The 13519-nt window shown below is 39.3% G+C and overlaps 1 protein-coding gene across 2 annotated transcripts; it reads right to left on the bottom strand.

Annotated features, from left to right (window-relative positions):
* Nucleotides 1–589: 589 nt before the first annotated feature.
* Nucleotides 590–7169, bottom strand: CTXN3 (cortexin 3). Of its 2 annotated transcripts, none has more exons than XM_090131313.1 (2): nt 6942–7169; nt 590–1261 (listed from the first exon to the last, which is right to left on the bottom strand). In XM_090131313.1, exons 1-2 carry the CDS (start codon nt 6970–6972, stop codon nt 921–923), a joined length of 372 nt encoding a protein of 123 aa, XP_089987439.1. In that variant the 5' UTR covers nt 6973–7169; the 3' UTR covers nt 590–920. The 2 variants fall into 2 exon arrangements, with proteins under 2 accessions (XP_089987439.1, XP_031465011.2); XM_031609151.2 differs by lacking the exon at nt 6942–7169 and adding an exon at nt 3094–3911.
* Between the last annotated feature and the right edge of the window lie 6350 nt (nt 7170–13519).

Below are 13519 nucleotides of genomic sequence, written 5' to 3'. Positions count from 1 at the left end.
TACTGCTGAACAGCGCTTGCAAACCTCCACGTGGAGTGTAAACTGTTCCATTAAATTTCATGCAGTCTTCCTCGTATTTCTTTCCCTAATCAATCATGTATACATGTTTTTACTTACAGAGACTTCTAGGAATGTTTTGCCATTGTACAAACACACATTGTACTTTTTGAGTGAAGGGGGTGCATTTTCATTGATTCTTACTGCTGGCGTTTCAGTCATCCAGTTAGGAAACACAAACAATGCAATGTGACCCACACATACCAAATAAGCAGGATGAGTGAGTACTTGAAATACACAGTCTGAAATTTGTTTGCATAAGCTGCTGTAAGATCAATTCAAAAACCTATCTTAGTAGAAATCAGTTTTGGCAAAAAAGGCAATACATCGGTCAAAATCATTACATATTTTGTTCACAACAAAGATTACAAAGTCCGTGATTTGGTAGTACTAAGTAGCACAATCAATGATCAATTCTAGGAAACAACCTGAGAAACCATGGAGGTATTTTTCTCCTGTTTTCTCCTTTGAATTTTCTCAAATTCAAATTACAGAACAGAAAACTTCCGAGTTTGTTCTCAGAGGATGGAAAGTAAAGTTTATTTACTATATATAGATCATAAAATCACATTTTTACAGCATTTGTAAGACACCTGACACCACAGCATTTTGTTAATGATAATACATAATGATAAAACACTTGCTTCAGTTATATGAGATCACATATACTACACACTGTACTTTCAAAAAGTTAAATTCCTTTGAGATTTAATTTTAAAAAAATAAATCCATTTTTGTGCACGTTTGTATGTTGTAATTCCTAACATTTGACATAATGAAACACAAAAGCAAAACAAACAAGACATTCCAGAAATTGTATTTTGTTAACGCTGTGCTAAATAACCCTCCATAATTCTCAGTCTCTAAGCAAGAGTGTAATCAAACTGGCCTTTCTCCAGCCCATCAAGTCCATCAGCCCAGGTTGAGGTTGGCATACTCCGGTAGGGGTCAAGGAGAATTCGGAAGCAGCGGATGATGAGGATTCCCAAGAAAATAAATAATAAAATCACAAAGGCAAAGGTTGTTTTCTGTTCCAGGGTCATGCTAGAATCTGGTGTCACGTTCCCAGATGGCACCAAAGTGGCAGTGAATATCTCTCCGTCCATCATCCAGGGAAGATGAAACAAATAATCCCACAGTCTCCTCCTTTTCATCATTAGTTTGCTAAGGCCATAGTAGAAGCCATTTAGATGCACTTTGTTATCTGTGGGAGAAGGGGAGAAGCAATGTTAAATGTGAATAGCCCTTTTGTTTGTTTACTTCAATGCAACTTTCTCCTAGTGAAGAAAAATTAGACGAAAAGAATCAGAGAGTTTTGCTTGCCTCTCTGTGTCATGTATGCGAGACCTGCAGAAATCCCATTTTGCTTTGTTGGCAGTGCAGAGTCCAGCCATTGGTACTAAATGTCACCAGAACCTGAACTGGCAGTAATCTCTCTGCTTGACTTTGTCACTTAGACTAGGGCAGAACACTTCTTCTTGCAAAGGATAAAGGAGGGTTTTGATCACACAGCTCCATTGGCTTACCCACAGACACAGCAAGTGGGAGGCAAACTGCATGCTTTGTTGCAGGACAGATGAACTACAGCTGATAGAACTCTAAGTGGGGGCTTGAAAGATAAGCGTATTTATGGCTTTAAACACAGTGACCCAAAATGTTTTGAGGTGGGATGATTCAAGATCTGATAGAGGACAGTAGAATACATGTGTCTCCAAGATTGAAGGCAGTGACCATTCAGTGTTCTGTAACATTGCATCATTTAGGAGGAAAGTGCAGTTCTTATTCCCTGTTTCAGTTCACTTCAACTTCAATTGATGATCTAAGGAAACAAGGAGCTCTTTGCTCACCACTGGTTGTGAGGAAGTGGATGAACAAGTTGCTCCAGGGTAAGTTTAGGTTGGATACCAGAGAAAATTTCTTTACAGAAAGAGTTGTTAACCATTGGAATAGAGTCCCCAGGGAGGTAGTTGAGTCACCAAGGGGTGATTCCAAGGGTTCTAGGAAATGCTTTCCTAATATTTTTCTAATTGTTATCTGAATGCTGTAGGTAACTATGGAAGAAAATGAAGAAGATGGAGAATCTGCAACTGTCAGGAAAGACCAGATTTTGATATGCAGGTTTTAAGTGTCAAGCTTAGAATACACATAAGTCTCAGCAAACAGTATCTTTCCAGTTTTTGAAAAAACTTGACTTCAGAAAGATATATGCAATCAATGACTCAGCAACAAGCATATGCAGTTCAATATTTTCTTTAGGCTCTGAGTAGGCACTTATTCTTGATTATACAGAGAAGAGCCAGATACTTGTTTTCATACCATTAAAAGCTATTCACTGAATACAGGAATGGGCAGAATGTCCAATAATTTTACACTTAAGAGCTTTTCACACTCTGAATGCTAATCTTTATGCTATAGATTAGATGCAGCAAAATAGCAGGACTGCATTGCAAAGCTGAAAGGAATGTATTTCCTAGGCTTTGGGTTGCAGACAATTTTCTGAGTGCAATCATTACACTGTATGATTGCAAGGTTTTGGGGGGGGGGGCAGGTGGTTTGTCTCTACAGAATGGCTTGGCACCTGGCATAACCACATCCTTTGCTCTGTTTGGACCACTTCTACTTCAAGCCAAAATGTAAGTGAGATTGTTGTCCATTTTCTGTGCACCAAAATAGCGTTTAACTAGTGACACAAGTACACAGGTACTTGAAAACAGAATGTAACTACCTAATGACATTAATTGTTATTTATAGGCAGAGATAGTCTGGGCTGGAAGCACCTTGGCACTTTGGCCACAACAGTGTGGTCCACCACATTTCTATTCCGGTCTGCAGCAGCTGATGAACATTGCACAAGAGACCCTGGGCCTGATATCTCCCTCTCTGCCAGTCAATGCCAATTGTGTCAGCAGAGCTTCACTGGAGCCAGGCATGAGTTACTCCTTCCTATTGAAAATGTGCACTGTCTAGGGACCACACAGAAATGGCAACGTAATATTAAACTGTATTTTCTTGTATAAGAATGACTGCAGTCCTCACAAGAATCTTCCAGCCTCCTGATCTCCATCCCATCTCTGTGGTGTTGATTGAAGGCTGACATGAGAGAACTCTCCAAAATGGCCAATGGAATCCTTGATTGTATCACAAATAGTGTAGTCAGCAGGACTAGGGAGGTCCCACTGTACTCGGTACTGGTGAGGCAGAACCTCAAGTACTATGTTCAGACCAAGAAAGGCACTGAGGCCCTGGAGTGTGTCCAGAGAAGGGCACAGAGAAGCTGTGAGGGGTCTGGAGAACAAGTCTTATGGGAAAAGGCTGAGGGAATTGGGATTGTTTGGTCTGCAGAAGAGGAGGCTCAGGGGAGACCTTATCACTTTCTACAACTCCCAAAAAGGAAATTGTGGTGAGGTGGGGGGTCAGCTTCTTTTCCTATTTAATAGCAATAGGACTGAAGTGGCACCAGGGGATGTTCAGGTTGGACATGACAAAAAAATTCTTCTCAGAAAGAGTGGTGAGGCACTGGCACAGGCTGCTCAGGGAGGTGTTGGAGCACCATCCCTGGGGCTGTTCAAGAACTGTGGCACTGAGGGACACGGTGATGATGGGTTTGCAATTGGACTAGATGTTCTTAGTGATTTTTCCAAATATTAATGATTCTATGTTTCTTAATTTGTTCCAGTCACTGAGAAATGAGGCAAGTTATGCTATGGGTGGAAAAATCTCAAGGTTGTTTAAAAATGAACTGATGGATTCTTCTAGGCGCAGACCTTCTTTTTTTCATATCTTAGATAAATATAAAAATGATAGAACAAACAGATTATCCTTCATTTAAATAACTAGCCCTGCTTTTTCTTTTCTTTTCTTTTTTTTTTTTTTTAAAGCACAGGCATGCTATTCAATTACTTTCTATAATGGATTCCTAGCAGATGTGACTAATCAATCCATTGCTTAATAACTACACAGCTGCACATCACTCTATCCATATAAGGTTCTTCTTATTATCTCTCCTTGCCAGTGTGCCCACATCCATTATGTAGTTCAATTATGCATCTTCCTGAGGTGGGGCTTACATTCTAAGATACTAAATATTTAAAGAAATAAAGAAATTGAACTGAAATTGCATACTATTAGAAGTACTGAGTCAGCATATTAGTCCTTAGTACATCCCAAGACTTAATAAACATATAGTTTCAGATGCCTACCTGTAACCCACTAGATAACTTATTAACATAGAACACAGTCAATGTCACCAAATGGCAGTTTTTTCCCGGTTAAGCCACCATGGATTTGAAGTTAAAATGACACTAAATTAGTTAGATAATAGAGCACCTTTGACTGGTTTTTCTGGACTTTCAGCATCTCGTTTGCTTCAAAGTTAACTGTAGTTGAAAATTGCTCTAGAATAAAAGAATTTCCTTAGGGAAATTTTAAAGATTCTTACTTTAAAAGTGGTAGGACAAATGGAAAGAATGATTTCAGGATCTGCACTTATATGAATAACTTACTTACTAATAAACCATTAAATGTGGATTTTTCTCTGTTGTTTAAACAGCCCTCTCCCTTATTACCATATGCAACATAAATGGCAGTACACATATGTGTGCGTTGTTATTGTGAAAGTCTTGTATGCTTGTGAGAAGTCACAGACAAAAAGATTGTAGGAAATCATATTCACATTGTGCTGTAATTTCACTTCTGCATTTTTTCTGAATTTCGCTATCCTACCCATTCATAAACTCTTCAGGGATCCTGTTCATGTGGTTGTAGCATGGCACAAATACTCAGAGACACAGCAAAGACTTCACAAATGACTTTCAGATTAATTACTCTGATTAGCATTAGTGGCCCCTCATCTTCCAAAAGCAATGAGGAAGCGGTAGCTCAATAAACTATTAGGCATTCAAATTAAAATGCAACATACATGGTGTATGTGAACCTGGATTTAAAGCAGGTATTTAATTTAAAAAAAAAAAAAAAAGAAAGAAATCAAAAAAAGATTAAGAATAAAACAGCATTTAGAGTAGCAACAACTGTTTATTACTGTTTCTTGGCAGATCATTCACATTACTGTTCTGTCTATATCACATAAAACAAATAGGCATTTGAAATGACCAGGTTGAAAAATCCTTCCTGAGTCATGGGAATGTATGGTGCTAACTAAACCCAAGGCCAAGCTACCATTCTAATTAGTTAATCACCATCTAGTCTAGTTACACTTTTGACCTTGTAGAATTTAAGTGATAAAGATTAAGTAATGATCGCATCAAGGCCAAGGCTAAACAGAATATTCTTCTCTCTGTTTTATGTCAACCCCTGGGGAATTTTCTCTGCCCTTTTCTCATTAACTTGAGAATTACTGGAGTAGTGTGTAAGGACAGAATATGGTCTTGTGACTGTGCTAGGTGCTTCACAGTGTATGTACAAAATTTAGTTATCCTATGTTAGTGGAGCAATTGGGTTTCCATTATGAAATATCTCATGGAATGTAGCAAGCACACAACTGTGCCAAGCCCATGTGCATGATTTTCCTATACCACCCATACTAGTTTCACTGATTACTCACTTCCTTAGCTACAAAACACATGGCAAGTCTCTTCAGGCTCAAACATCTGTACGCAAACTATTTGAGCAAAGATATTCCCATGTGCTCACAGCTCAGTTGCTGTGACAGACATTTTAAGCCTGCTGTTGGTAAACAAAACTTGATTACAGAAAGGTATGAGGCTAAATATTAAATTACCTATTCCCTACCCTTGTATTCAAATTTGCCTTGCATACATGTGAACTGTACTTTGCAACAACCAATCACTGCACACTCTAAGTGATTATATTAACAACACCTATCTTTTGTCTTATATTTTGTCTTTTCTTGTTAAATATTTGTTATCAAACTGATAGTGCTTTCTTTGCATATACATACATGTATCATCTTGTTAACAGCACTTTGCATGATAAATGACAGTCCTGGTGTGCCTTTCAGCTGTTGACATTATTAAAGCAAACTGATGGGGTTAACTTTAGCGATAAGGCAAAACTAGAGAACAATCAGTCCTTTTTTTTTTTTTTTTTTTTTTTCTAGACCATCTCTATTATGATGTACCTCACTTCTACTTAATGCACTATGGAAGGCTGAAAGAGAAACCTCACCTTTAAGGATTACACACACCATAAGCTGTGTGAGGATGACATGCAGAAAAAAAGCCAAAGTTACTCTAAAAGATTGGATTACTCACTGTGTTTGCTGAAGTAATTGTTAGCTTTATGAATGCTACCTGTGAAGATCTGAAAGCAAGAATCCGTGAAACAGCCAAGTATTTACACCATCCAGGAGCCTGTGCAGTGGTTTCAAGAATGTGCATGACAGACACCTTTCCCTCCTCTCTATACCTTCTTCTTTTAGAAAGAGAGCATACAGATACTCAGGCATCAGTGTTGGAAATCTTTTCTCCAAACAGTGTCTTAAATGTATGGTTGTAATAAAATAATAAAACATGCTAAAACCTTTAAAAGCAGTAATATAATTAAAATCCTTACAGACTCTATTGTATATGAATCAGCAGATAAGCAATTTCTTGCCTTAAGTCACAAATCCTTACACCACCTCCCCACTTCCCTTCTCAAAAAAATCATTTGCAGCTCAAAATGACATGAAATAGTAAATGATAAATTCTAATATGCTTTCTGAAAAGAAAACAGAATATGCAGCAACATAATTGGTACACATTCATTTAATTATTGTAAATTTTAAGTCTAATGTCAATATTCCTGATCTACTCTGTAAGATTTATTGTATCTAGATGGTATTAATCATGCATATATAATATAAAGGTTGTAAGTTTTAAAATAAATAAGGAAAATTAGATAATCAATTTCTGTGAAAAAAATACCTTGATCTAGTTGAGAGGAAACTTGACCCATTTCTCACTGCAGCAGTTACAGGTAGTTACAAGTTGTACTGTTAGTTTCCATTCTTCTGTACATTTCTTCTGTTTCTAAGCACAAAAGATCAGGATTGCAAAGGCATCGATGAAAACCCAACTTCAAAATCTGCCTTTTAAAGGTTTAGATTTAAAAAAAAATAATAATAAACTGGAAGGAGAATCATATTCATGTGTTAGAAGCAATTGTCTGACAATGCTGTAGTTCTTTAAAGGGAAGCTATAATTTCAGTTCTGCCTCAGCAACACTTCTGCTGGATTCTGCTTCACTGAGTACAGCAGTAGCCTAGCAGGCTGTCTGAAATCATCTTTAGCTGAACATTAACATTCAAAAGGTGTACCAAAAAAAAAAAAAAGGGGGGGACGGGGGGACGGGACGACATTCCCACATACACACACACACAAATATATATATTTCCAGAGGTATAGTCTGCTAGTGTTTCTCTCTTATTCTGTATTGATTGTTATCTTTCTTTATTTTGACTGTGAACTCACCTTTTATCAGACAGTCTCCAATGATGACAATTTGTGATCTTCAGTGAAATACATTAACCTTTTCAAATTGTTTATAAGTTATAAATTAAAAATAATCTATAAATACATGAATTAATACTTGCTAAACTTCAATGCATCACATGTGTACCAGTGATGCATTTAGTTAGAAAATAAACTGACCTTACAATGCAATATACTCACTAATATTTACTGCTCAACTTTTATCTAGAGATTTTTGCCCTGGGAGTTGTTCTTATTTTCACCTACTAAAGCTGCCCTTGATATAGCCGCATTTTATTTTGAGGAATAGTAACTAAAGCAAGAAGGTTCCTGCTTTCCTTTCCCATGGGAAAATAAAGCTAGTTTCAGTATGCCAGTCACACAGACTCATTAAAAAATGTAAGGTGTTTTTTTCTCACAAAGTTTCTACTTACTTAAAAACAGGTAAAACCACTCACACACACACAGAGACTCCCAACCATTCAAGGGTGACAGAATGTCATTCATTCTTATCTTTTAAGAGTACTTGTGTTTCTTGATATCCCATCCTGCCATAGATTAGGAAAGGAATATGGGATAGTAATCTCTTTTCATTTTTCATTCAGATTTCTGATATGGAAAATGGATTTGAAGCTCAAATCCAAAAAATCTTCCTTTCTCTGCCCAATGTGCATTTTCCTGTGGAAGCATCCTTTATTTAGAGCTCTAACTTTGCCAAATGCATTGTGGTTGGCAGGGTTAATGTTGTGGAGCGTGGGACCATGGTATCATGCATTTTATAGGATAAAATACACTTTCACAGATAAGAAAAAGCTGCTGTTTAGATTGCCACAACGCAGAGATGGTCGTTTTGTGGACACCCATGTACAGAACCAGAAAAACCCACAATCCCATGGGGGACTATTTTAAACCCATTCACAGCCTGTCTTTCATGCTTTACACAGAGAAAGAGGGAAGCACCTCTTTTCACTCTCTGGGATGACTTTCCACCTCCTTGTTCTCCCTTACACACACAGACATTCATCACTCTGATGTGGTGTTCTGCATCCTCTGAGTCCCTCAGGATCTTTTTTCCTCTAGACTGGCTTCAGAAATGAGTGTCTTAGGCCCACTGCTTCTCTCCTTGTGAGTCAACCTTAAAAATTTTTCTTTTTCATTTTTTCAGGATTTTCCACTCTCTCAACCTGAAGTCCTGCAGCTAAGGTGCATTTGATTCACCCCACCACTATAACAAGCAGTTGTTACACAGATAATTGTCTACTAGTAGCTTCTCCTCCCCACTCTCTCTTGTCTGTAAGATTCATGACAAGACTTGACAAAAGAGGCTGTACTCCATTCCCAAGAAATTTCATGACAGTGATTTTGTAACACCAGGCAGAAACTTTATTTTGCATTTATCTTCTCTCAAATCATGCAGTCTCAGTTTTAATAATTCCCTACTGCAGCACCACTGCTTTGTAATCCTGGAAAACTGATGTGTTTTATAGAGTGTCTCAGGGGAATTCTTACTTCCATTTAAACAGTCCTCATCATGATGCAAATTGCCATCCACTCAGCTCCCAGAACCTGAGAAATTCTGCAAGTGAGGTCTCTCCTGGAGTACTGAGTCCAGATATGGAGTCCTCGTACAGGAGAGATGTGGACTTGTTGGAGCGCATCCAGTAGAGAGACATAAAAATGATCCAAGGGATAGAACACCTCTCCTATGAGGACAGGCTGAGAGAGCTGGCGCTGTTCACTCCAGAGAAGAGAGGGCTCTGCAGGAAGCTGATAGTTGCCTTTCAGTACCCAAGAGAGCTATAAGATAGAAGGAGACAGACTCTTTAGCAGGGTTTGTGGTGATAGGACAAGAGAAAATGATTTCAGTCTGGATATAAGAATTTTATAATCAGGGTGGAGAGGCACTGGCACAGGTTGCCCAGAGATGTGATGTCCCATCCCTGTAGACATTCAAGGTCAGACTGGGTTGGGCTCTAAGCAATCTAATCTAGCTGTAGGAGTCCTTGTTTATTGTGGAGAAGTTAAACTAGATGGCCTTCAGTGCTCCCCTCCTACTCAAACAATTCTACAATTCCATGAATCTATGATTTCTGACAGGAAAATAATTTATAAGAGCATGGATCTGTAATCCAGCAACAAGGGAATTCCCACAGAAGAAGGTGAAATATTTTTTCCCCTATTGCTCTGTATGCGTTTTATTAGAGAGAAGAGATAAAAATCAGAAGTAATCCAGGGAAAAAGTTAGTTAACTTTTATAAGCTGGGTACAGGTGCCAAACAATGTGAATTGAACACCTGACATGGCTTCTGTTGTGCTCTTACCATGTTCTGCTCCCAGAAAGCTACCAGTAGAGACAGGACTTAAGCAGGAAATCCTGGGATCTGTCACACAGTCCCATTTTTAGAAAGGGAATAAGGGAGGACAGACTAGAGAGTTCAAGTAAATATTACTTAGAGCTAGTTTTTTTCAGTCCACTTAATGTTGCTTTAGGCAACATGTAAAGGTTCTGGATGTGACCTTTGGCTTTACCTCATGTTGCAGGACAGTCTTCCAGGGCCTGGAATGAGTGCATCTTATTCAGCCCCAGAGGCTACATTTTTATCTCATTTGAAAGTATAATGTTGAGCATATGCTTTTGAAAGGAAATAGCTCTGACTTCTGAAATATCAGAAACATTGGTATTTCAGGTAATTTCCTACCACACTGCTAACTGGATGAATTTGCATCTGCAGTTATTTAAGAGGAAAGTTCCTTTACTTTTCTTCAAAGAAAACTTTTCTCAGCCAGTACCATTAAAATATTTTCCACAGCTTTGACTTCCTTTTCTACAAAACTGTATTTCACTCTTCATAACTTTTCTGAAGTAGGAGACTTGGAGGTAATTGTATTTGCTATTGACATAGGCTTCAGTTCCAAAATCTGTATGAATCCCAAAAGGTGTAAATAAAGGCAATCTTTCAGGTAACAACTGGATTTTGATTAAAAGCTATAAATGCAGTCCTGAGGCATTCACCACAGCTCTCTAAGAGACGCTCCTGCCAACTTTTTATGTGCTTCTATTTCTGTCCACCCACAGAATTATCAGACTTTCAAGGGCAGCAGACGGCTGTGTGCAGCCCATGCAGTGCTGTACCAGCAGTAATGTGCTGAGGGCCTGGAGGCCAGCGTCCCTTTGCAGGCCCTCTGCCACAACCTGCCTCCTCCTGCAGGAGTTGTAGGGCCAAGTGTTTCAGCTGAGCCCCTCCAACCAACATGTGGGCTTCCTGCAACAGGCTGGAAGGTCAAGTAGGGAGGAAAGCTATCAGTCCCCTTTGGCCTCTTCTCTCCTCAAAAGGGGGGAAAGCCCACTAGGTTCAGTCAGCAGGTCATGTGTTAAGCTGCTGAACTTGCTGAATCTTCTTTCTTCCTGCAGCTGGCTTTAATGTCCATAGAAATCTGAAAGTGTCCCACCCCGACGCATGTTTGGGTGACAGATGAGAGGGGCTGGCAGGTGCTGTAAGCATTATGAGCACAGGCATGGTGTCTGGCCAGCTGTCACTGGGTGGACACCAGGATACCCAGCCCCACTCCTCCTGCCAGGCCCTGTGATGCTTCCACAGGCACCCTCTACATCCACCAGGAAGGACATTTCAAAAAATAAATACACAGGCTGTATTCAGGAGCCCACTGAGTCAGTTGTGCTGTCTATTCAGGGTGACTTCTTTGCTTGCACATGCAGGAGGAAGTATTCTTCAGCGGGCATGCAAAAGTGCTTCACGTAGGTAATGCCATTTAAATGCTGGGACTCTTCAGAAAAAAACTGAGAGGAGATCTTATCAATGCTTAAAAATATGTAAAGAGTGGGTGTCAAGTGGATGGGGCACAGCGACAGGACAAGGGGCAACAGGCACAACTGGAAAACATGTGCTGCATACAAACATGAGGTAGTACTTACTGGGAGGGTGACACAGCACTGCAACAAGCTGTGAAGCACTTTCTCTGGGGATATTCAAAACACACCTAGATAGTTTCCTGCACAACCTGCTGAAAGGAACCTGCTTTAGCAGAGAGTTGGACTCTATGATCTTCAGAGGTCCCTTCCAACCCTTAAGATCCTAGGAATAACATCCTCTTATTAGCAAACTCTCTAGAGGGTTCCCTGGCTCTGTGCCACTGCCTCAGGGCAGAACCAGCCCCGCGCCTCCTGCCTGCCTGGCCTGCCCATTCACCACACTGTCAGACAAATGGTGGATGGTTGTTTCTGTGGCAGCTCCTTCCACACTCCGGTATGTTTGTTTTGACACATTGAAAATAGTAAAGAACTGAAACATTTATAAAGGGTGCCCCAACCCTGAGAATTTATTTATTTGTTGCTGCCAGGACAAGGTGGGAAGGTTTAAAACGTTCAGATGTCTGAAGGAAAAGTGATTTTACAGCTCTGGTGATTGTGTAACCTCCCTGTTCACTTGTCCCAGTGTAAAATGGTTATCTTGTGTTTGCATATATTTCTGTCTCATACTGGCCAGAGAAAGCCAGGAGAGATTTTATTCTGCATTCAGTGTAAATATCATTCACATTCTGACTGCCAGCATTGACATCTGCTTATATAATCCTAATCTTCAATGACTGCTGAAATCTGGTTAAGGACAAGTGAAAACAGCACTCCTTCTTGCAGGGAAAGGAATGCTGTGCCTTGGGAAGTGAAGGAAAAAGGATGTAAGTTGTGAGATGACAGCACCCTCTCTGGAGATACCTAAAGCATCAACATGATGCTTAAATCAAGTCTGCATATTCTTGCTTGTATGTTTTAGTTATATATGACTATGTCCCATGGAGACCTTCTCAAGGCTCTTCAGCATCTCCATAATGATTTTGCCACAAAAGCTGACAAAACCCATTCTGCTTCAGACTGCTCCAAAGTGCATTCAGGTCACTCACCTCTGACTAACATCAGAGACTGAAAAGAATGGGGATCAGACACCGAGGAGTTCAGCATAATGCTTATAATGTGCCATATGTGTTGTCTTAAACCAGAAGTGGCATTCAATATGCTAACTCCTTGTTCCCCAGTACCTCAGATGTGTTTGCAAATGATAGTGCATGGATACTGATTCATATTTCCTTCATTTGTATTCTTTAGTTTTCACTGTAAGGACACACACAAAAAAACAAAACAAAACAAAAAAAACATAAGCGTAACTCATCATAAAAACCAAGATTCCAATGGGAATTTACTTTGTTTGGATTTTTCTCTACTTCCCCATTTTGTCATAATGCAGACATGCCACCTGACATAACATGACAGCATTTCTGTTGTGAGAACGTAAACTTGTGTAAAAATTTCTACGTTTGATTTACACCAGAAGCAGTTTAAAATTCTGATGATGTCTGCATGTAAGAGAGTACTAGGTGTCCTGTGACTCGAAGCTTTAAAAAGCAATGTTTTTCTTGCTTAGACACAGCAGAATAAAAGCATACAATTATTTCTATATCTTTAATCTGTAGCTATTAGCCATTAAACAAGAAATGTGCAATTTTACTACTATGATACTGAAAGCTGAGAAATTGAATTAGGATGGATAGACTTCCAAACAAAATCTCTGCACTACATAGGAATTATAACTTGGTATCATATAGGTCCATAATGTCAGTAAAGGAACATTTCCTATCTGGAACATTTCCATTAAAATAAACATAGTGTAATGCCACTGAACAGATTTTATTGCTAAACAAAATAGAAATTCTACCCATCCCCACATTAACTAGCTTTCCTTAAAAGTCATCTCAGAATAACACGAGTTTGATATAATGAATTTGAAAACGTGTGACATCTTTTAATGAGCAGAACACAGCTTCTTTGCTGTTTAATTTTGTCCTTGTTATAGAGTCATAGAATGGCTTAGGTTGGAGGAGACATCAAACATCATCAATATCCACACCTTTGTGGGCAAGGCTGCTCCCCACCAGCTCAGCTGCCCAGGGCCCCATCCAACCTGGTCTTGAGTGTCTCCAAGGTTGGGGCACCACAGCTTCTCTGGGCAGCTGTGCCAGGG

The sequence above is a fragment of the Phasianus colchicus genome, chromosome Z (genome assembly GCF_987193195.1).
Source record: "Phasianus colchicus chromosome Z, bPhaCol1.hap1.1, whole genome shotgun sequence".
Classification (NCBI taxonomy): Eukaryota; Metazoa; Chordata; class Aves; order Galliformes; family Phasianidae; genus Phasianus; species Phasianus colchicus.
Note: the sequence above shows the minus strand (reverse complement) of the source record. Positions and strands in the feature narration are given on the sequence as shown.

Coding starts and splice junctions, on each gene's coding strand:
- CTXN3 (XM_031609151.2), bottom strand. CDS start 3,154: ATGTCAGCCTTCAATCAACACCACAGAGATGGGATGGAGATCAGGAGG. Junction 1,262..3,093: donor CAGGAGGCTGGAAGATTCTT/GTGAGGACTGCA, acceptor CTTCTCCCACAG/ATAACAAAGTGCATCTAAAT.